Genomic DNA, 24173 nt, shown 5'->3' on the forward strand with positions numbered 1-24173 from the left:
GCAGTCACTTTTTTAATTAATTTTTCCAACATTATAATCTGTAGAGAACAAAGAAAAAAAAACACTGTTATGAACCATAATATTATTGCATCACTCTTTTTGTTAGTATAAAACAAACACAACTAAACAATTTTCATACATTACAACAATGAAAGTCATTGTATTAACAACAAAATTGTTCACCCTAATCCTGCTACATAATGTTCTATTATGTGTAGCTAGACTAGCAGATCAATACTATACTGATGAATTCCTTCAATTACGAACCATTGGCGGACTCAATGAATCCAATAAGTTTTTCTTTCGTCAATGTATTTTGGAAAAGATTTATCTACACAACAATCATCATCACCATCAGTTCCATCCATCAATTGGAAATGATAATAAAGATGTTGATGATAATGATGATAACAATATAACTACTATCCTAAATACTCTCAACACTTGGTATATGGCTGTTGCAGGGGGTTTCAATTTAGATTTATTTCTTTGTTCTCGAGTAAATTGCAAATATGACATGCGCACATGTCTACATGACTCATTTTCATTTATAGAATTTCTTGAAGCTGTTGTCAATAGTTCAGATGTGAGTTGTGATTCATACTGTCACAAAGAGGTGTTGTTTAGCAATATCACAGAAGAAGAAGAAGAAGTGGTTGAAATGATTCTATACTCACGTCACAACAAAGGCTACAAATACATTTTAACAATAATAAATTGTCTGAGCAAGTTTGCACACGCAGTACCAATTAAAAATAAATCAGCCAATGAGATAGTCGATACATTCATTCCTATACTCGATAGACATGGCAGCACACATAACCTTCAAACTGACAGTGGAAAAGAATCTATAAACTCAAAGTTTGCCGATCTAATGAAACGCTATAATATTAATCACTATACTAGCTATTCTGATAAGAAAGCCTCAATTATCGAAAGATTCAATAGGACATTAAAACAGTCAATGTGGTCTATGTTTACCGAACGGGGATCTTATAAGTGGATAGACATAATCGATAGCTTAGTTTCCAAATACAATGAAAAGGTGCATAGAACAATTGGTATGCGGCCCATTGAAGTAAATGAAAAACATGAGCAACTACTTTTGGACAAAATCGCTGAAATTGTCGTAAATTCCGTCAAAAACTGACAACAAAGGTGGTAGTGCCAAATTTCTATCCAGGACACTGGCAGAAAATCGAGCCCGGTGACAGAGTTTGTATAAGCAAGTATAAAATGATATTTGACAAGGGCTACCTTCCAAATTGGACAAACAAACTGTTTACAGTCACACGTGTAAGACCAACACTCCCTGTAGCCTATGAATTGGAAGACTACCGTAAACAACCTATAAAAGGAGGATTCTATGCTGAGGAGCTGTTAAAGACTACTGTGCCCGAAGTGTTTGAAATCGATAAAGTTATAAAGAGACAGTATGATAAGCTGTTAGTCAGTTGGTAAGGTTATGATAATAGTTATAATTCTTGGATCAATCGTTCTGATCTGATCTGATAATGATGATAAGAGGAGGAGGAGGAGGAGGAAAAAGTAAAAGAAGAAATAGTGTACTTGAACTTGTTGAAACTAAACAAAAGCTACCAGTTATTGATTTTGATTGTATTGTTAGTAGAAATTTGAAACAACAGGGAAAAAAAGACAACTACGACACAGTTATCTATTTCCGAATCATGTGAGATGCATTATATGTGGACCATCAGGCTGTGGTAAAACAAACGTTCTATCCAACATATTATTCAATCCAAATGGTATTCGTTTCTCAAATATTTACAAATTTTCCAAAACAACATTTCAAGATAAATAGAATTTTTTACGTGCTGTAATGAGTGGTCTTGCGCCGGAACTCAGTTACACAGAGTGTGACACAAGTGATGAAATTCCACCACCCCACGAACTGCCACCCAACTCTATAATTATATTTGACAATGTAATTTGTGAACAACAAGATGCTATACGATGTTACTTCACAACAGGAAGACACAGCAATGTGGATTGTTTTTATTTGGCACAAACCTACAGCCGTATACCAAAACAATTGATACGAGACAATGCTAATTTTCTAATCGTGTTTCAACAGGACCAGTTGAATACAAAACACTTGTTCAGAGATCATGTGTGCAGTGGTGATATGTCACTGGACGAATTCCAAACCATGTGTGATAATGTATGGTCGTCATCCGCGCATGCATTTCTAGTTATTGACTGTACATCTGACAAGGATAATGGACGCTACAGACAAGGATTCGATGCATTTTTAGTCAGTGCACAACCGAAATAACTTCAGTCTAGTGCTGGTTATTGCGATGGAGGGGGGTGGAGTAACAGCACTTGGTGCTGGTAACAGCAACATAAGTAAGAAGACTAGGAAAAATATGGAAAAGAAGAAGAAGAAGAACAGTAAACTAAAGAATAACAACAAATTGACTACTACTACTGAGATAAGTAAGCTGAAACGTTATATAAAACAAAAACATAAAGCACTTACACAAGATTCATCTTCGAGTGACGAACAAAACACTAAATGAATGCAACCGCTCTTGGAACCACTCAAGGATATCACAAATCTTATTCTTAATCGTAGCGATGACAACACTTCATCAGCATCAATACTTCAACATCATCAGCAATCACTATATCCTGAAACAAATTACTTTCATCAGCAACACTCTTCTACACTGTTATCTCAATCAAACTTTGGAAAACGGAAACACAGCTTATCATCTACTACTTCTCTTCTACCTTCGATTTTGGAGAAAAGTGTCAGTGCAAAGGAGAGTGGAGACAATAACGAACAAGTGAAAAATGAAGAGAATAGGAGCGTGTCAGCTGCAGTTTCTTCAATAAAGAGACGTTTGTTGCAAGATGATGATGATGTTGTTAATAAAACTAGGGAGGAGGAGGAGGAGGAGGAGGAGGAGGAGGAGGAGGAGGAGAGGAGGAGGAGGATGAGGATAAGGAGGAGGAGGATGGGGATGAAGAAGAGGAGGAGGAGGAGGAGGATGATGATGAAGAGGAAGATGAGGAGGAAACTACATTACCTGTATCACAAATGACACTATCCGAAAATACTATATTGGGCAGTTATATTTTGAGATGGTTGAGAAAAGAAAAGGAGATTGTTCAACATTTTGGACCAAGAATCAAACCATTTAGTGGAAAATATTTCTTGGGTAGCAAAGTAATGACATTCGACAATGATGGTAGTGAAATAATTCTAAGTAATCCTAAAAGAGATGAACAAACTAGAGAATTTGGTGTTTGCAAGTTTACAGTTACACATGGCCTTTGCAAGCTGATTTTCATGAAAAATCCCTACATATTTGTAGTAACTGAAAAAGATAAATGCATTTACAGATGTTTGTCATTGAGTGAGTCAACTTTGACATAACAAGATGCTTTGTTTTGGTGGTAACAAGCCAATATTGATAAGTGAGTTCTATCCACCAATAGATACTAGAGATGATGAGGAAGGCAACAATGGAGGTTGGGAGCTAGGACTGCTCAGTTTTACATGCAATAACTCAATTCGAAATGTTGAAAATGGTTATCAACAATGGGTTGGAATTTTTGACAAAAAAGCCACAACAGAAACGAAGTAATAGTACTACTACTGCTACTGCTGATCGATTAGAACTTACACATGACGAAATTCTCGGTATTGGCATGGTGGATAGTTATTTGCTATGGAATCTACCTTCAAAAACATCACCATCCATAGGTGGTGAGGAGAATTAGAAGGAGAAGGAGGAGGGGGGAAAGAAGGAAAAAGTGACTAAGAATAAAGAACAAGATGAGAGCAGCACAGGAGAACAATGGCAAAGTATATTTCTTCCAGAAGGCAGTTTCGAATTTCAAACAATAAAAGATTTATTAGAGTCTAGATTGAAAGAGCATGGTGTTAAATTGGAGCTTGCGCTAGATCCCTCGACGATGAAATGTTCTTTCAAATGTGATTGTCAATTAAGATTTTCGTCGGACGACTCAATAGGTAAACTGTTGGGAGTTAAAAGTAATAGAATTATAAAACCTAATTTAGAAGCAAAGAGTGACGTAGCATTAAAATTGGATAGACCTAATGTTGTATGTGTACTGTGTGATATTGTTCACGGTTCATTCACAAATGGTGTACAGGACCATGTTCTCTACAAGTTTTACCCTATGATTGATCCTGGCTATAAAATAGCTATCGTAGCAAACACTGTAGTCTATTTGCCTGTGGACAGCAAACGCATAAGTTCTATCACATTGCAAATTGTAGACGAAAGTGGACGACTAGTTAATTTTCGTAACAAACAAATCAATATTACTCTTCATCTGAGAAAAACAGCAATAACAAAATGGTACTATTGTTTGATACACAACTTGGAAATAGGCGAGGAAGAGGAAAAGAAGATTCTACACGACTATTGGATTTGACAAATATTGATAATACAGGATCGACTAACAAAAACATCATTTGTCTGCCAGACACTGCAGAGGTAACATCTAAAAGTATTAATTATCTACTAAACAGAAGACTACGCGTAATTAGTACAAAAAGAACGAAGTGAAGAAGAATAAAAAATAAAAAAAATGTCAATTTTGGATGTAAGGAGAAGCGGACCGTTTTCAGATGACAGCATTACCTCTCATGATTTTCACACTCATGCACCCTACAATAGAAGTTTTGCAGCCAATGATGAGATCAAATTATGTTTGCAGCAGCAGGATATTTATACTCTCCCATCAGAGAGTTATCTTCACTTGGAATTTACAGTTACCACAGCAGATGGAAAGGCAATAAATACAGCAGCATGTGTACCCGGATTTTTCGCTTTTCTATTTTCTGAAATTCGCTATGAAATTAACGGGACTGAGATTGATAGTACTCAAAGTCCAGGCATAACTACACTTTTGAAAAATGCCGTCACTTTTGAAAAAGATGAACAGGAGAAAATGGAGAATTCCGGCTATTATTACGATTCTATCAATGGATTTAAACCATTTTCAATGAATGGAACAGACACAAATATTCTCGATGTACCACTACGCTATCTGTTGGGTTTTGCGGAAGACTATAGACGTATTATGCTGAATGTCAAACAAGAATTAGTGTTGAGACGAGCTGCCAACGATATTGATTGTCTTAATACCGAAGGTAAAATTGACATTAAACGCCTAGAGTGGAGGATACCGTACATTGAGGTTTCTGATGAAGCAAAACTTTCTCTATTGAAAATGGTTAGAGATGATACACCTATACAAATGTCATTCAGGCATTGGGAACTTCATGAGTATCCGTCTGTACCATCAAGCACAAAGCATTCATGGAATGTGAAAACTGCATCACATATGGAAGAACCAAGGTATATTGTTGTTGCGTTGCAAACTGCAAGACGTGGTGTGGGTGTGGCAACAAAGAATGCATCACATTTTGACAAGTGTAAAGTGAAAGATGTACGTGTTTATCTGAATACATGCTACTTTCCCTACGAAACTATTGACAGGGATGATTCTCGTATCTATAACATGTACATACAATTCAATGGAAGCTATAATCACGGAGATACACGTGCCAGAATTCCACTCCTACCAAAGTCTGCTCTACAAAAGTTGCCGTTATTTGTTTTCGATTGTTCACGACAGACAGAAACGCTGAAAACCGGCAGTGTGGACATAAGAGTTGATTTTGAAGCAAGTGAAAATATACCAGAATCTACACGTGCCTATTGTCTCATGATCTACGATGTAATTAAAGAATACCGCCCCTTAACTGGAACGGTTCATTCGGTCTGATAAAGTAGTAAGATTAAAAAAACTTTTGAGATTATTTAAATTCAAAATATAATGTGATTTAAGAAAGACAAACAATGTGATTTTTTAAAAAAAAAAAATTAAAAATTGTGTAACTTTGTGTTGGTAATAAAAAAAAAAAAAAAAAAGGCTATAAAGCCAAAATCTAATTATCTTTTTATTTTGTCGAACCAGCTATTTAGTGTATGAAAAGTAGAAGGAGGTAAAGTGTGTGTGTGTGTGTGTGTGTGTGTGTGTGTGTGTGTGTGTGTGTGTGTGTGTGTGTGTGTGTGTGTGTGTGTGTGTGTGTGTGTGTGTGTGTGTGTGTGTGTGTGTGATCATAGTATCAGTTCAATTACATTATGATGATGATGATGATAGAAAATCCTTTTATCCAGGCCACCCATAAACGTGGTTGTTAGAGTTGGGATCACGACCAAGTATAATATCCCAAGCAGGCCTTGGATACGGCACATCTGATTGGCGCTCTGGGGCTATATGGACTTGTTCTAGCATGGTGTGACTATAATCATCATCATCATCATATTGGTGGACCTGTTGTCTATATGTGTGGAATGAGGTGTCATCACAACTAGAGTGATATCTGTTAGGATTATTATTAGGGTGGGAGGAGGAGGAGAAGGAGGAGGAGGAGGAGGAAAAGGAGGTGCTGCTGCATGGAACCACAGGACTAGAGTAATATCTGTTAGGATTATTATTAGGGTCGGAGGAGGAGGAGAAGGAGGAGGAGGAGGAGGTGCTGCTGCATGGAACCACACGACTAGGGTAATATCTGTTAGGATTAGTATAAGGTTGGGAGGAGAAGAAGGAGGAGGAGGAGGAAAAGGAGGTGCTAGTTAGGTGTGTTGCTGGAAAAGAAGGGGGTGCCAGTTAAGTTGAGTGGAACCACCTTTTGTACTGTAACAATATATTTTCCAGTTATTTTACAATTATCTTTATTATAGTATCAATTCTTCCATGTAATTGCATTAACATTGACCTTTTCATTTTCTTCCTTTTCTTTTTCATTTTCTTCATTCATTTTTCCTGAAAAAACAATGCATGTGAATCGTGAAGAACAACACACAACCAAAATGAAAGTGAATGAATGAAAGTAGTAGGTGAGTAGAGGTAAAGAGTGTGTGTGTGTGTGTGTGTGTGTGTGTGTGTGTGAGAACATATTATTGGTTTAATTACATGAGATGATGATGAAGAGATTATGAAGGTGATGGAAAATTTCATCATCCAGGCAGGCCACTGCTGCCGGCCACAATGGGGGGAGGGGAAAAGGAAAGGATGGGGATTAGGCTAGGGGATAGGAATTGGCGCTTTTAAGGTGATTGCCTGATGCTAAGCCAGCCATCAATCCACCTGCGGCAATACATACATTTACGGGAACTTAGCAAGCATAATTTGCATGCTAAGTGCATGCAGGGGAGGAGAAGACACAAGAAGTTGTCAACTATTCTACACATAGAACATACACTAGTGACATGATGTCGATGATCTGGCTCATCGTCATCGAGATCATCATCATCATTGACATCATCATCGACACGTATGTTTTGTGTGAAGAGCTGACTCCTGATTTGGACGTTTCTTCTTAAAAAGGTCATAATCCTCCTCTCCTCAAAGCTGTTGTATGGTGCTAGGGTTGAGGAAGTGGTGGTGGATGAGGATTGTGGTCTGTTAATGGGGGATGGAGGCAATGAATCAACATCATAGAGTGATGAGGTGGTTGGTGGGCAGGTGTATGGGGGTGTCGGAGATGATGGTCAGGAGCTGGGGGGATGGCTGGAAGTCGGGGATGATGGAGCTGTACGGTGGGGGTGGGCCGTACAGTGGGGGTGGAGAATGAGAATAGGGGGGAAGGTAAGTTGGCTGCTCCTCATTATTGTTGTTGCCCATGTCTGGAAAAAACGACATACACACACCTTCATCAAAATGCAACACATAAAAAAAACCAGCTAAAAATCAATAAGAGTCTCTTTATTGTGTTGAAAGAGAGAGAGACTGGGTCAATGAGACACTCACCAGCAAAACAAAAAATCAATAAGATGACTTACTTTGTTAGGAGACGGAGAGAGAGAGAGTGACTGGTTGGTTGTCTGTGTGTGTTTACTGTAAGACAGAAGTGATCGCTCACACACAAAAAAAGTAGCCTACTACTCACTCGAAAGAAGAGACAATTGTGTGCACAAGTGACAAAGTGTTAACCCCTTTTATAAAATATTGCCTAAGCTGAGGCAAAAGTGTTAGTGGTGACAGAGAGGGTTGCGGGGTGGCAGGGGGGTGGCAGCAGCAGGCAACGATTGTTGTCACCGACAACAACCTATAATTATTTTTTTCTGTTGTCGTGTAAAAGAGAACAATACCCCATAATTTGTGTGTGTGCGTGTGTATGTAATTATCGCTGCCTGCCTTCGTGCGAATCTCAACACGTAATTACACAAAACATGCAGCTCTGGAGCACACACCCCCCCACCGCCAACTGCTGTAATTAGTGTTATTTGCATTCCTTCCTTCCACAGCAGCCCCCCGCCCCAAAATAAGTGACTGGTGTGTCATCATTCCTCTGCGCTGGTGGCAAAGGGGTGGAGTTCTTGCATCAGCAGCAGAGAGAATATACAAGACACAAAAACATTTTTGAATAATTGAGATGACTACAAGAGTGTCTACTAGCCTACCCTATCATTATCTCTCGACCCTCGCCATCCTTGCATCAGCAGCGGAGAGAGAATATGCAAGACGCAAAAACATTTTTGAATAATTGAGATGACTACAAGAGTGTCTACTAGCCTACCCTATCATTATCTCTCAACCCTCGCCATCCCACTTCAGTTGAGACTCTTACCTCCACCCGCACTTTCTCCTGTTTGTTAATCACATAAAACAGTTTCAATTCGACCGGAATGTTTTATTGCTGCCTGAAAACTCAAACAGAACACTTGTCTCTCTGTATAAGCAACTACTACCATTGATCACACACTTACCAGCCAGCCAGCAGCCTGTGTGTACCATTATTATTTGTTTGAGAGAAATAACAATTGTCGTGTATAAGCAACTACCATTGATCACACACTTACCAGCCAGCCAGCAGCCTGTGTGTGCAATTATTATTTGATTGAGAGAGAGAAATTGTCGTTGTTATTAAGAAAAACTTCTTCTTCTTCAAAGGTATGTTTCACAACTATTTTGTAACATCTTCTTCTTCTTCTTTCCTCATTAAAGTTATTTCAAAGTAAAAAAACCTCCATTGAGAGAGAGAGACACACACAAACATACACACTAAATTCACCGTCGTTTGTGAATTTTAATTGGTGGTCTGGTCTTTTTCCAAGAAGCACACCCACAACAAATGGAAGAACTTTGGGTGACAGCTATGAAAATTTACTCGCAGACATAGGTAAAATCTATTGTTTGAAGGAAGAACAAGTACAAGATCAAACATTATCATTGTGTAATAATCTATTTTGTACAGAATAAAAACCATGACTTCCACAGATGTCAGCAGAAGAATTAGTCAGAGCGATTTCAGCAGAAAACGCTTCACATAAATTTACGAGCTTACAAGAACTGATACCAGATCAAAATTACCCTATGATCAGTGCTGCACATTTGAAAACACAACATGGTGATAGAATTCTAGTGAAACTTGAAGTTGGTGGCCACAACAAGTCATACGTTTTACCAGAACGCTACTTCAACGAGAAAATGTTCAAATTTGACGAAAAAAAGAATAAAATCGACATGACTGGTTATTCAATGTCTGTTCAACCATATGGTAGAACATTTAATATTTGAGTAAACCAGAGCAAGTGTACATCAACACAATAGAAAAACTAAACAGATAATAATCTTTTTTCGTTGTTACTTTGTATGAAAATATTGTTGCTGTATTATGTTTTTTCTACCGTAGGTAATTTGTAGTAGTAACTACAAATATGGCACCTATTAAACGGAAAAGATTGGCGCAAACTGCAGAAGAAGAAGAAGAAGAACTGCAGACACCTGTTAGGGGAGCGGGGAAAAAAAAGGACAAAACAGCAGATAGATATAATCCATTTAGTTTATTAGAGAATGAATTTAGAGGGTGTTTGAAAACTTATTATTATAACAATTATGCACACAGTAAATCCGGTCACAAACCATTAATTTATAGACTACAATCCAATGTTTAATGGTTTGGAAAATTATATTTACAATCTATTAGCTCACGAGTTTCATACAAGCGGTGTTTTGAAGTTCAATATTGTGGTGGAATCTACATACCAGAAAATAAATAAAGACAGTCAAGAAATTGTTGAGATAGCCGATGTGGCTTTTAAAACAATCAATTTTATTGTTACACCATTAGACAATTTACAAAAACAGATTCGCGATTCATTTTTTAATTTACTTATAGAAGAGACAAATTATCAAGGTAAATCCAGTGGTTGGTCCTTACAAAATATTGACGGATTGATGCTGAGAATTAATAGATACAGACCATTGAAAGAACCAAATGGTTCTTCATATATTGAGCTACCCAACAGTATATTGTCTAAACATTGTATCATAAACCCACAGAATCAAACAGATTCTAAATGTTTTATGTATGCATTACTAGTGCGACACATTAAAGGTAGTTGTAAATTTTGTGTTGATAATCGTTATTTTCGTTTGTTAAACAACAGCAATCCAATATATAATTTCAATAACATTGATTTTCCAACCCCAATTTGTCAACTAGATAGATTCGAAAAGGATAACCCGACAGTTTCTGTTAATGTATATGGTATTGACGATAAAAATCTAATTTATCTGCGACGAATCAGCAAAACAATTAGACAAGACCACTTTGATTTATTACTGCTTGTTGAAAAGGTGGACACCGATGATGATGATGATGAGGAGGAGGGCGGGATTGAAGAGGGGGATGAGGGAACAACTGATGTAGCTACATGTAAAGTAGAAACCAAATCACACTATTGTTTAATTGTCGATTTTGAAAAACTTGTTAGGAAACAATTAACGAAACATGAAGGGAAAATAGTAATCTGTCGTCGATGTTTCTCCTATTATACCTGTAGTCAAGATGGAGAGAGACGAATGGAAGAACACAAAGAATTTTATTCTCAGCAGAAAGTAACAAGGGTTTCTATGCCTAAAATGCAAGAGGATGGTTCACCACCATTTTTAGAATTTAAAAACTAATTGAGAAAGTATAAACTACCCCTAACCTGTTATGCTGATTTCGAATGTCTTCTCGTTAAACCAACATCATCATCACCAGCAAACTCAGAGTCTGATAATGATGGTGATGATGATGATGGAGAAATTGATAGCACTGCACAGAGAAGGTCAAAGAGAACAACAAAAATTAAGCACAACCATGTCGTCATGTCCCACTGTTTGTATTTTGTTAGGGATGAAACACAAATACCGGACAGTTCGCCACTAACACAGAAAATACCGTCACGTCCTATAATTTATAGAGGAGAAGATGCTGCCATACATTTTCTAACCACTTTAACTGAATATGCTACCCAGGTCATAGAGTCGTTAGATGAACATCATATTGGCATGTACCCATTAACTAGAGAACAGGAGCAAATGCATTCTGATGCAAAATTTAGCAACACATGCGAAAAGCCTTTTGAAAACGATAAAGTTTATGATCATTGTCATCTCACTGGTTACTACAGGACTGCTCTTTGCAATGCATGTAACTTACAAAGACAACGTCAAACATACATCACAGTATTTCTACACAATTCAGCATCTTATGACACCGACCTAATTGTCTCTGCACTCGGTTCCGTTTGTAGTAATAAATTTGAAAAATTACATGTAATTCCTCAGACAAGTGAAAAGTATATATCATTTACTATACAATTGTCCAATTGACTCCATCTCAGATTTCTTGATTCGTTCAAATTTCTACCCTATAGTTTGGATTCATTAACCTCTAACCTATTACAACCAGCTGGTCTTACACCATCTATTGAGCAAATAGCTGGTATTCTCAAACACACATCGAAACATTTCGAACATCAAAGTTTACCTCTCTTATCACGTAAAGGAGTTTTTCCATACAAATATTATGATTCTTGGGCTAAAATGAACGAGGAAAGTTTACCACCTATAGAAGAAATTTACAGTTCTCTTTGTGATAGTACAATAAGTGCAGACGATTATTGGCATGCACAAAAGGTTTGGAAACACTTCAATTATCACACACTTGGTCAATACAGTGACTTATATTTGAAAACAGACGTACTACTCCTAGCTGACATAATGGAATCTTTTCGCAACATTAGTCTCAAGATTTTCAAACTTGACCCAGCACACTATTTCATACTTCCTGGCTTTTCTTTTGATGCTATGCTTAAATATACAAAAATTAAGTTGGAACTTTTAACAGATTACTTGATGTACACATTTTTCCATTCCTCTATCAGGGGTGGAATAGTTACATGTGTTCACAGACATGCAGTTGCAAATAATCACTATACTGGGGCACCTTACAATACCCAAAAACCCAACAGTTTTCTAGCTTTTTTAGACATTAATAATTTATACGGATATGCTATGTCTGCAGCTCTTCCCAGAGCAAATTTTGCTTGGATGAGTCGACACGAAATAGACAATGCTGTTGCCAACATGAAAAATTGGAGCGAGGACCAAACAGTAGGCTATGTTTTCAAAGTAGACATAGAATATCCGAAAGAATTACACGACACTCACAATGATTTTCCTTTTCTGGCAAGAAATCAAAAAGTTTACCTATCCAATCAGACTCGACTCATAACCTCACTTACAAATCACACGAATTATGTATGCTACTATTTACTGTTGAAACAAGCTATAGAACACGGATTGAAATTGACAAACATTCGTAGAGGCATTTCTTTTGAACAAAGCAGATTTCTAGAACCATACATAAGTTTGAACACACAGCTAAGACAACAGTCTAAGAATAAATTTCAAAAAGATTTCCACAAATTACTCAACAATGTAATTTTCAGTAAATCTTGTATGAATTTATGGAAACAAATGGATTTAAAGTTGGTTAATAACGAGAAATCGCTATTGAAATATATAGCTTGTCCCTCGTTCAAAGATCGTTTGATTTTTGGGAAGAACATATGTGGTATAACTCTACACAAAGAAAATATTTTGCTGAACAAGCTTATTTACATTAGTTTTTCGATTTTAGATTTGAGTAAAACAGTAATGTATTCATTCCATTATGATGTAATTAGAAAGAAATATGGTCCCTGTGCCAAACTCCTGTATCAAGACACAGATAGTCTGATGTACCTGATTAAAACCGCAGACTTCTATTGTGACATAAGGACAAATGAAGATTTAAAAAATTGGCTAGACACGTCAAATTATCCTGTACATCACCCAGCTTATTCTACACATAACCGTATGGTTGTTGGTAAGATGAAAGATGAATTTGCTTCTAAAGCTCCTTATCAGTTTCTGGGTTTATGGTCAAAACTATGGGCATGCAGATTGTATAATGAAATTATTGGTCAACAGCAACAGCAGCAACATTTCGATAAAGAAACAGAAGATAGATTAGAAATTGAACGTAAAGTAGGACTAATTAAAAAGGCTAAGGGGGTAAAACGATGTATATTGTCACGCGAATTAACAGCACAACATCCAAAGTCTAATCAATACATTTGATTTCAAGACTATTTTAATTGCCTATTCGAAGGTAGAGAGGTGTACAGAAGCCAGAATTTAATTTGATCAAAAAAACATAAAGTAATGACAATTTCACAAAATAGGAAGGCGCTTAGTTGTCAGGATGAGAAAAGGTATATCTGTAGTGATAAAATTAGTACATTAGCTTTAGGACACTATAAAATTCCACTATTAACAGATGAGGATTTGCCTGTTGTGTCTTCTAGTAGCAAATAATTTTATTTGATGTGTTACAGATGATATCAAAAATTATTAGGTAGAATGTTGATGCCATCGAAATAAGTTACAATATTGATCAACAGTGCATGAGAATAAGACATGCAGATTCCGCGATTGTATCAGCTTATGTTCAACAAGAAAATTGTGGAACTTATTATGTTAAATTCATATTCAAAATGAATATAAACAGATTATGGTTTGAAATTGAACTGACAGTGCGAAAAGCTGATTTTACATGTGTTGAAACAATTGTAAAGTCAAACAGTGTGTCATTCTACTTCTCGTCATTTCTTTTGAAAGGTACATAATTATTAAATAGTGAAATACTCAACAACTTCAACCTTATAAAGACTCTATAGTGTGTGTGTTTATTCGTGTTTTTATATATATAAATCTTTTCACTCATTGTTGTATGTTACTAACAACACTGACACTATTTGTTTGTTATTCAGAAGAAAATCATAGTGTTTTAAAAAAAAGGATGTGTATGTGTTTTGACAAATCAAATTTGTGACTTGTATGTCACTAACACACTCTAGTGTTTCACATGTTTTAGAATTCTTTCACATATAAATATTAAAATTATTAATATAGGTTACTAACACTCTTGTTTGTTATACAATACACTCACTCTTGTTTGTTATTCAAAAGAGAATCAAAAACAAATCAAAATTTGTGACTTGTATGTCACTAACACACACTAGTGTTTCACATGTTTTAGAAATCTTTCACATATAAATATTAAAATTATTAATATAGGTTACTAACACTCTTGTTTGTTATACAATACACTCACTCTTGTTTGTTATTCAAAAGAGAATCGAAAAAGTTTTTGTGTGTTCATTTCCATAATGTGTTAATAAAAAAAGCATAACTGAATCACACTGTGTCTCTTTCTCTTTCTTTCTTCTCTATCCCTTACTCAAACTACACTAAACACACAACTGAAAACTGTGTCAGTTGTAGAGGAAAATCAATATAGCAAGCTTGTCTTGTGACAGTTTTTTACATGCCCTACCCCAATGGGGGGAAGGGGAAGGGGTAGAAAAAACAAAGTAGTTGTGTAGGCTACAAAAGCACTACAAGCAAAGTAACAAATTATTCATTCCAACAACAATTATTCAGCTTCCATTCCTGCCAGCTTGTTAGCCAAAAAAGGAGAAAATCAATAGCTACAAAGGTAAGTGCAGAGGTGAGAAAACGCGGGGTAACTTATGCAACCTGCAGTACACCAAATCAATACTCTCTAGGTCTGGTGTCTATGCACTTACAAACCTTACTGGGTAAGGTGGAAATCAATAGAGTGCTAATATTAATATTTAATTTCAATAGCCTATTAGATACACAACAATATTGTGTGTGTCTGTGAAATCAATACTTGCTCACTGAGCGCTGTGCGCGCGCTTAGCAGTCTGTGTAATAGATGTCTGGTACTACTTCTAAATACAGGGTGACACACGGGAGACGGACGGATTTTAATGTAATAATACTCAGCCAGTTTTAAAATTAATACATGTTTATTTACACAAAATCAAAGCTTATTATTTGCCATTTTAGTTAACAAAGCTCATTACCTGTCATTTCAGTTATTTGTGAAAAATAATGTCCTCAAGGTGATGTCCATCATTTTGAATGCAGGACTCAAGTCTCTTCTCAAAATCCTCCATCACATGGACTAACATCTCTACAGGGATGGCAGCAATTTCTTGACTGATTGAATTCTTCAACTCATCCAAAGTTTGTGGTTTATGGTTATAGACACAGCTCTTAAGGTACCCCCACAGAAAAAAGTCACACACTGATAAGTCAGGAGACCTGGGAGGCCAAGGAACATTGCCAAAACGTGAGATAATCTTTCCACAAAACATGCGTGCAAGAACTGTCATTGAATTGTTTGCGGTGTGTGATGTTACCCCATCATGCTGGAACCAAACACATTTTAAGGGGATTCGTCGTCTTCGTAGTTCTGGTTTAAAGAAATTTTCAAGCATACGAATTTATCGAGCCGAATTAACAGTAACTGTGGCCCCGTTCTCTTCGAAAAAATAAGGTCCAATAATGCCAACAGAGCCAAGAGCACACCATACTGTTACTTTTTCTGAGTGTAGAGGATGCTGATGGATAAGGTGTGGATGCTCTGGAGCCCAGTAACGCAGGTTTTGCTTATTCACAGTCCCGTTTGAATGGGAATGAGCCTCATCGCTCATCAATAAAATTGCATTTTCATTCAATCCCTAAATCACTTGCATTCTGTATGCAAAGTCTTCGCATACAGCAAAATCAGTTGCCTTAAGTTGTTGGACAATGAGCATTTTGTAGGGATGGAATTTTAATTCTTTATGCAAAATTCGTCTAACCGATTCACGATTAATTCGTAGCTCATTAGCATGACGTCTAGCTGACCATCCTGGGCTTCTGACTACTGCTTCCCTTACCCTTTCAACATTTTCTGGTGTTGTTACACTGCATATCGGGCCAGGATGCTTCTTATCCAGTATGTTTCCAGTCGATCTGAAGTTTTTCACCCATCTGAGGATTGTGTTATGGCTTGGAACAGCTCCATGTCGACCAACATTAAACCGCACACGAAACAATCGCTGCGTAGCTGTAATAGACTCACCACTTTTCACGAAACTGTCATAGACAAACAATCGACGTTGTAAGTCCCACTGCTCCATAGTGACTGAGTAAACAAAATGGTGTCTTATGTTGAGCAGAACTATCCCCACCACAACCACCTCCCACCGCCGCACTCTCAGTACTACGCAGTTCAAAACCGTCCGTCTCCCGTGTGTCACCTTGTATTTAATTTCAATAGCCTATTTTCATACTACACCAAACAGTTGAGTGTGTGTCTGTGAAATCAATACTCTTGCACGCACGCGCGCGCGCGCGCACCCTGGCGGGAAAAAAAAAAGATTTGGTGGTTATGTTGTCTAATCTAGTAGTTTGAGGTTAGGAAAAAGGGAGGGAAATTCCCATGGCTGGAAATTTTGAGGTTATGTTGTCTTTGAGGTTAGGAAAAAAGGAGGGGAATTTTTGGTGGGAAGTTTCGAGGTCAAGTGACGTCACTGAACAGCTGATGACGTCACTAACCAACTGTCATATGACCCCACCGACCCTGCCTAGGCCGGGGGGCTGGTGGTGACGACGCTGGGGGAGGGGAGGGGGAAGAAAACAGCTGATTTTGATCTTGTGCTGTCCTTTCTATTCTACTACGATACATTAGTTTGTAACATTAATATGAAAAACAAGTAAAATATAAATGAATAACTTCATGCTTGACGACAAGTCTGTGTGCATGGAGGAGTCTTCTGACAATCGATAAAAAAATTATAACTATACTTTAATGACACTAGATACAATAAAAAATCTAGTAACTGAAAACTTAATAATAGAATAAAAAATTGAAAATTATAAGCAAAAAATAAGGTTCAACTGAGTGACGAAGGAAAAAAATTATTAAATTAATTTGTGACATATTTAAGGTATCATACAATCAAAATAAATAAAAAGTACAGTATCTGTGGTTGAAGGAGAAGAAAAAACTGAACAACCCAAATTATAGGTAAGGACGAACTATTATTACAGCTAGACATAAGGAGACTGCAACAGAGCCTCTGCAGCCGCCGGGCCAATGCTCACTCCACGCTTACAGATGGCGATGCTACACCCCTCACCAATTGATAGAATTTCTGGAGGAGCATTACGATAAAGCCAATGGGCCAAATGGAAACAGTTTGATAATTGCATTGAGTTTTCCAGACGAGGGATTTGGATGTTAATATTTAATCTATTCCTGGTAGGATAATTATGCTGAATTTCTGTGAATAGGGAATTGTTTTTTTTTAATAAAAATTAAAAGGTTTTCAATGAAGAGCTGTTTAATATTCAAAACTGGAAATTTGAGGAACAACAAATGAGTAGGGTAGGGTATCTGTTATTTTTAATATCGTTTTAATGAGTGATCTTTGTGAAACTGCAAGGGGCTGCATTACATTGGATGAGGCATCCCCCCCCCACGCCAAGATGACATATTCGAGCAGGGACTGAACATAAGCATGATAAACGTTCCTACAGTGACCGGCACCCAGGACTTGCCCTAGCTGACCAAATGCATAGTTCAGCTTTCGCAGCCGCTGCCTAAGGTACTGCACATGAGCCCCTCAGCTCAGCTTATGATCGAATACAACACCCAGATACCTATACTGTTCAATAGGTGGACAGCCACAGACAGCAGACAATGGATTGCCACATGAATGCAACCTGAGCTCAATTGGTCCTGGGCTGTTACATTGGAAAACTGGGAGGCACTTAGTTTTTTTTAATATTAATTGACAGGACATTGTTATCAAACCAGTCCTTCAGCTTGACGAGATCGATGGATGCTTGATTGGAACATTCATTCCAAGTTGAACCCACTGAGACTAGGGCAGTATCATCGGCAAAAAGAAACAACTGACCCTGTAGGTTCAACCTTGATATGTTGTTGATATAAACAAGATAGAGTAAAGGCCCCAAAGTACTCCCCTGGATTACACCATAATCCACTGTCTTGAGGTCACTGTCCACCCCATTCAATGAAACTTTCTGTTGTCTATTTTCAAGATAGCTTTTGAACCAGTTGATTGTGGTATCCTTAATTCCTATTGCTTCAAGTTTAGTGATAAGTTTACTCCTGTCAATTGAGTCGAAATCGAATTTTAGGTGAAGATGTTACTGGACATCAATTGTAGAGATTCTCATGCTTAATCTTTTCCACCTGGAATTTTTTGTTTAAATTATATCTGAAGCCTAATAATTGGAAATCTAAAATCAAACTTTGCATAGATGTGGCAGAGCTCCTTGAATTTTTACAGATATGGGACTTGTGACAGTTGATAGAGCTTATCAATGACTATTTTAGGTATAAATATGATCAAAATTGTAGAAGCCGTTTTCAAAAAAATCGCAAAAAATCCTGTTTTTGACAACATTTTCGTCATTTTAGCCGCCATCTTGAATTGAATTCAATCGAAATTGTTCGTGTCAGATCCTTATAGGGGGAGGACCTTAAGTTCCAAATTTCAAGTCATTCGGTTGATTGGAGGATGAGATATTGTGTACACAGACGCACATACACACACACACAAACACACACACACACACACACACACACCACACACACACACACACACACACACACAGACCAATACCCAAAAACCACTTTTTTGGACTCAGGGGACCTTGAAACGTATGGAAATTTAGAAATTGGGGTACCTTAATTTTTTTGGAAAGCAATACTTTCCTTACCTATGGTAATAGGGGCAAGGAAAGTAATAATACATTTTTTCAATATTTTGCATCATTTTTTTGTGATTTGCATTTTTCTTTTATTAATCTATCATTAATTTGGTAGAGAGTGGTAAGGATACTTCGAATATTCTTTCCGAAGAATGGACATTGATATGTCCAAAGCTCCGCTAATTTATGTAGATGCATTACAATATTATCTATTTTATCTATAGTTTACAAATGCTTTTTTTCATATCATATACAGCTCAATCATTATTTTCTTTATTTATATTTTGTAGATTCATCTATAATTTTGCTGTTTTGTAAGCTATTGTATAAGCCAGTATATATTGTAATCTACATAAATAGAGTACTCAATCAATCAATCAATAATTAATTTCTCTTGTAATCATTGTTTATTGTATAGAGTATTAATGAAGAAACTGTTCTGCATTCATCCTTTGCAGGTAACCGTCATTGGACATACTGTAACGGGCGTTAAAAGTCCTGAGATTAATGCAGCATTCGAAACCGTGAAGTAATGTTTCACATGTGCTACAAAGTTCCATTGGAAGCAAATATTATTATTGAAAAATCCAATGTGGGAGCTGTTTCTTAGTTTGTGATGCTATATTTCTTCTGGAATCTCTCTTCCATGAATCCAGAGTGGAGTTGTCTTTTACCTCTTGTGTTTAATCATCAATAAAATTATGAATTATTATTCTATAAATTATTCTCATTTATTGTAATATCAGATTCAATATTCTGTTGCTTGACCAAAAAAAACGGCTGGTTTCTATTGTGCTGTAATGGTTTCTATTATTGACCGAGCGAAGTGAGGTCTATGTTTCAAGTTGACGGTTTGGCATTTCTCTTAATGTTTGAATGTTAAAATGTTCAAATGATCAAATGTTTAAAAGTTTAAATGTTTAAATGTTTAAATGTTTAAATGTTTAAATGTTCAAATGTTTAAATGTTTAAATGTTTGAATGTTTGAATGTTTAAATGTTTAAATATTTAAATGTTCAAATGTTTAAATGTTTAAATGTTTAATTGTTAAATATTTAAATGTTTGAATGTTTAAATGTTTAAATGTTAAATGTTTAAATGTTTAAATGTTTTATGTTTAAATGTTTAAATGTTTAAATGTTTAAATGTTTAAATGTTTAAATGTTTAAATGTTTAAATGTTTAATGTTTAAATGTTTAAATGTTTAAATGTTTTATGTTTAAATGTTTAATGTTTAAATGTTTAAATGTTTAAATGTTTAAATGTTTAAATGTTTAAATGTTTAAATGTTTAAATGTTTAAATGTTTAAATGTTTAAATGTTTAAATGTTTGAATGTTTAATGTTTTAATGTTTAAATGTTTAAATGTTTAAATGTTTAATGTTTAATGTTTAAATGTTTAAATGTTTAATGTTTAAATGTTTAAATGTTTAAATGTTTAAATGTTTGAATGTTTAAATGTTTAAATGTTTAAATGTTTAATGTTTAAATGTTTAAATGTTTAAATTTTAAATGTTTAAATGTTTAAATGTTTAAATGTTTAAATGTTTAAATGTTTAATGTTTAAATGTTTAAATGTTTAATGTTTAAATGTTTAAATGTTTAAATGTTTAATGTTTAAATGTTTAAATTTTCAAATGTTTAAATGTTTAAATGTTTAAATGTTTAAATGTTTAAATGTTTAATGTTTAAATATTTAAATGTTTGAATGTTTAAATGTTTAAATGTTTAAATGTTTAAATGTTTTAATGTTCAAATGTTTCAATGTTCAAATGTTTAAATATTTGAATGTTTGAATGTTTAAATGTTTAAATGTTTGAATGTTTAAATGTTTTAATGTTTGAATGTTTAAATGTTTATATGTTTAAATGTTTAAATGTTTAAATGTTTTAATGTCTAAATGTTCAAATGTTCAAATGTTTAATGTTTAAATGTTCAAATGTTCAAATGTTTAAATGTTTAAATGTTTAAATGCTTAAATGTTTGAATGTTTAATTGTTTAAATGTTCAAATGTTTTAATGTTTAAATGTTTAAAAGTTCAAATGTTAAAATGCTCAAATGTTTAAATGTTTAAATGTTTAAATGTTTATATGTTTAAATGTTTGAATGTTCAAATGTTCAAATGTTTAAATGTTTTGTGCCGAGCACTGTTTTTAATTCAGGCCTTTTTCCAAGTTATAATAGTAAATTTAATACACAATAGACTAGAGCCATTATTGTGAGTTAGCGAAATAAATTATTCTCTTTCTTTATTATGAATTCTTCTCCTTCCTGTCGCGACATGGAGTGCGATAAGCTGGAAAACAGCAAGCATTGAAATTATAACAAACTACCGATTTTGCAGTTACTATTTGGTCCAAAGGCTCTAGAAGCCACACGACGATTGGTCAAATTGATTCCCTTTGCCCAATAGGAGACCTGTTTCTAAATACAGTAGTGGAGCGATTCCCCAGCCGAGAGACCAGATTACGTTTTGAAGGACACTTTGTTAGGAGCACTACGAGAGTAAAGATGTAGTCATTATGTTTCGCCATTTTTGGGCAAGTTTAGATCATTAGTTAATGTAGGAGCTAGTTTTATTTTCATTAAAGTTTAAATTTTCTAGTAGTGCCATGTCCTGAAAAGTTTAATTGTGTTTCTTCATCATGTACGAATAATTGTCTCTTCAAATAACCGCTAAGGTACGTAAAATAAGGTTAATATAAAATTTAGGGAATTTATTGATTGAAACTTCCATAAGAGTATTGTATTAACAAAGCCTGTTATTTTTCAAGTTAATTATATTGATTGAGAATAATCCTTTTGATTTTATTAGTGATGGAAGATAATTATAATTTTTTTTTAAATTTTCAGAAAGTTTTCAGTTACATTACATTTGAGTAATTGTTTCTGGAGATATATTATCGTAGAGTATTGCTGAAAGTCAGGTAGATAGCCTTTAAATTGGAATGGAATTTTTAAGATTATGTTCATATTGAGTTTATGACATTTTATAATTTTATATTTTTCAGACTCTGTTTTCTTATGTCATTAAGGCTTTCGAATGATTTAGTAAATTTTTATGATAGAAATCTTAATAGACAAAGAAGAAAGTTTTTCTTTTCCATGAAATTAATATTAATGAATGTTACCATACATGAGTTAATTCCTGATATTGAGCCTGATACATGAATGTTCAAATTTTAATACAATTTAAATTATTTTCCATGTGTCTACTAATTTTATTTCATTAAAGGTAAAAACTATCTACAAGATGAATCTTATAGGGCAAACATTATTTTTACCTTAAAGTGAATTTTTCAATATTTTTTTTCATTTATTGTGTCATAAAGTGTCTTCTTTTGTTTTGTGATAAATTCATAATTCTAGTTGATACTCGTTTTTGGACTTGTATTTGTAGGTAAATCAAATCATAAACTCTGGACTGTTTATTTTGAATTAAGGTTCTGAGCAGTTTTGGGCAAATGCTTGTTGTTTATACTTGTATTGCGTCCTATAGTTCATGAATAATAAATAAAATAAATGTTGGTTAGTGCACAAGTTTCCAACAACACTGGTCGAGCAACTATATGAAAAATTATATTTGATTTCGCAAACCAAACGAAAAATATCATATAAGTTAGCATCATTTCAATCCAAATTATTTCTTTTCCAAGAGTATTATATCAATTTATATGAAAGTTAACATCATAATTAATGAAGTATTCATTTTTCTGAAAGCATTATATTAATTAATTATGGGTGTTTTCATAAATGTTGCATTGTATATTAATGACATTCCGGCAAGTAAATTTGTTTTAATTCAATCTGTTAAATTTTGAGAATGAAATCAGAACGTCAAGATAAAATCTAAATTAAATAACAGAATAAACTCCTGTTTTAGCTTTTGATGAATTGTAGGAAGAGTTAGAAATTAATCCACATCAAACCAATCTCATGTACCACCCCTTTGGTTCCGCAATTTTATGTAACACCACTTCAAGACACCCGTTCAGACAACAGATCTAGGGATGTAAGAGGATGTCGCCATCAAGCCAAATTCAACCGGTAAAAGTTCACCACCAAAACAAGGTACTGTAACCCCGACGATAAAGCAACGTACAGACCAAAGGAAGTGCAGTGTAGTGAAACAAAGGTTCATTCGAGAATGTCAATCAAAAGTGAGGATTCAAAATTATTATGAAATGGGTTATATGGGTTACTATCAATGAAATTTGGGTTCAACAGGCTTTTCTTTCTTAAGTAATTTCATATTGAAATCAATATTTTATTTTATGACTGATATTGTTTGGTTTTGTGAAGTATTGCTGTCTAAACGAGGGATAGTAATGTGCCCCCAAATCAGATGAAGAATGTCAACAAAGTAACATGAAATTGTTGTTTCTGTTGTTCGATTTTAGTTGCCAATGTTTATTGAAGCTGTTTGTATTTTTCAATTATTTCAAATTGTAGTGTTATTCTATAGTAGAAACCTATTAAATCAGGCATGGCAAGATTAATTAAAGTTTTCTCGACTCTAGCCTGTTCACCTGCATGAATAAGGTATAGACTCAGGTATTTTCTAGATGTTTTGGCCTATTTCTAAATTCTAAATTTTATTCAAAATTATCTTCTCTATCATCTTTTAGAAGGTCAGGCACACAGCTGCGCCACTCTGCTACAGAGCATTTTATATCTCTGAAATTCAAATTAAAAAAACAAAATCAAATTTTCTAACTAATTCTAATTAGTTAAGATTAATTTTTCTGAGTCAATACTTGATAATTCATTCTGTGAACATGTTAACTGTCAATATTTTTGGGTTTGGAGTTGGATGAATAATTTATAGTTGCTACTCCAATTTTTCTGAAGTTTAAATAATTGTAGATGAAATAGGGAAGTTATTAAGTTCAGCCAATCCATTAAAATGAAAATCTTTTGAAGTGCTCAAAGATAAAGTTAGGTATCATTGTAGCTCAAGTTGAAAGTATTCTAAAACTTCATATTGAAATTGATCATTGAGAAATTAAAGGTTTAACGTTAGAATAAAAATGAGTAAGAGAAACTAGGATATGTGAGAAACAACTGATTCTAAGTGCTGAATAAATTTTTTGCATTCTGTAATTCCATGAATGATGATAGAAATTATTGTGATGTCAACGTACGTATTCTGGTCTCACACATCGGGTACTTGAGT

At 34.8% G+C, this 24173-nt stretch overlaps 1 protein-coding gene across 1 annotated transcript in view; it reads left to right on the plus strand.

Moving 5' to 3' along the window:
• Positions 1-19711, plus strand: part of LOC111057961 — a 59425-nt gene extending 39714 nt beyond the window's left edge. Inside the window, exon 5 of the mRNA XM_039435523.1 lies at positions 19455-19711. Within this exon, the coding sequence (XP_039291457.1) occupies positions 19455-19529 (75 nt within the window). The 3' untranslated portion in view covers positions 19530-19711. The remainder of the gene's footprint in view (positions 1-19454) is intronic.
• The last annotated feature ends 4462 nt before the right edge of the window (positions 19712-24173 follow it).

The sequence above is a fragment of the Nilaparvata lugens genome, chromosome 9 (genome assembly GCF_014356525.2).
Source record: "Nilaparvata lugens isolate BPH chromosome 9, ASM1435652v1, whole genome shotgun sequence".
Classification (NCBI taxonomy): domain Eukaryota; kingdom Metazoa; phylum Arthropoda; class Insecta; order Hemiptera; family Delphacidae; genus Nilaparvata; species Nilaparvata lugens.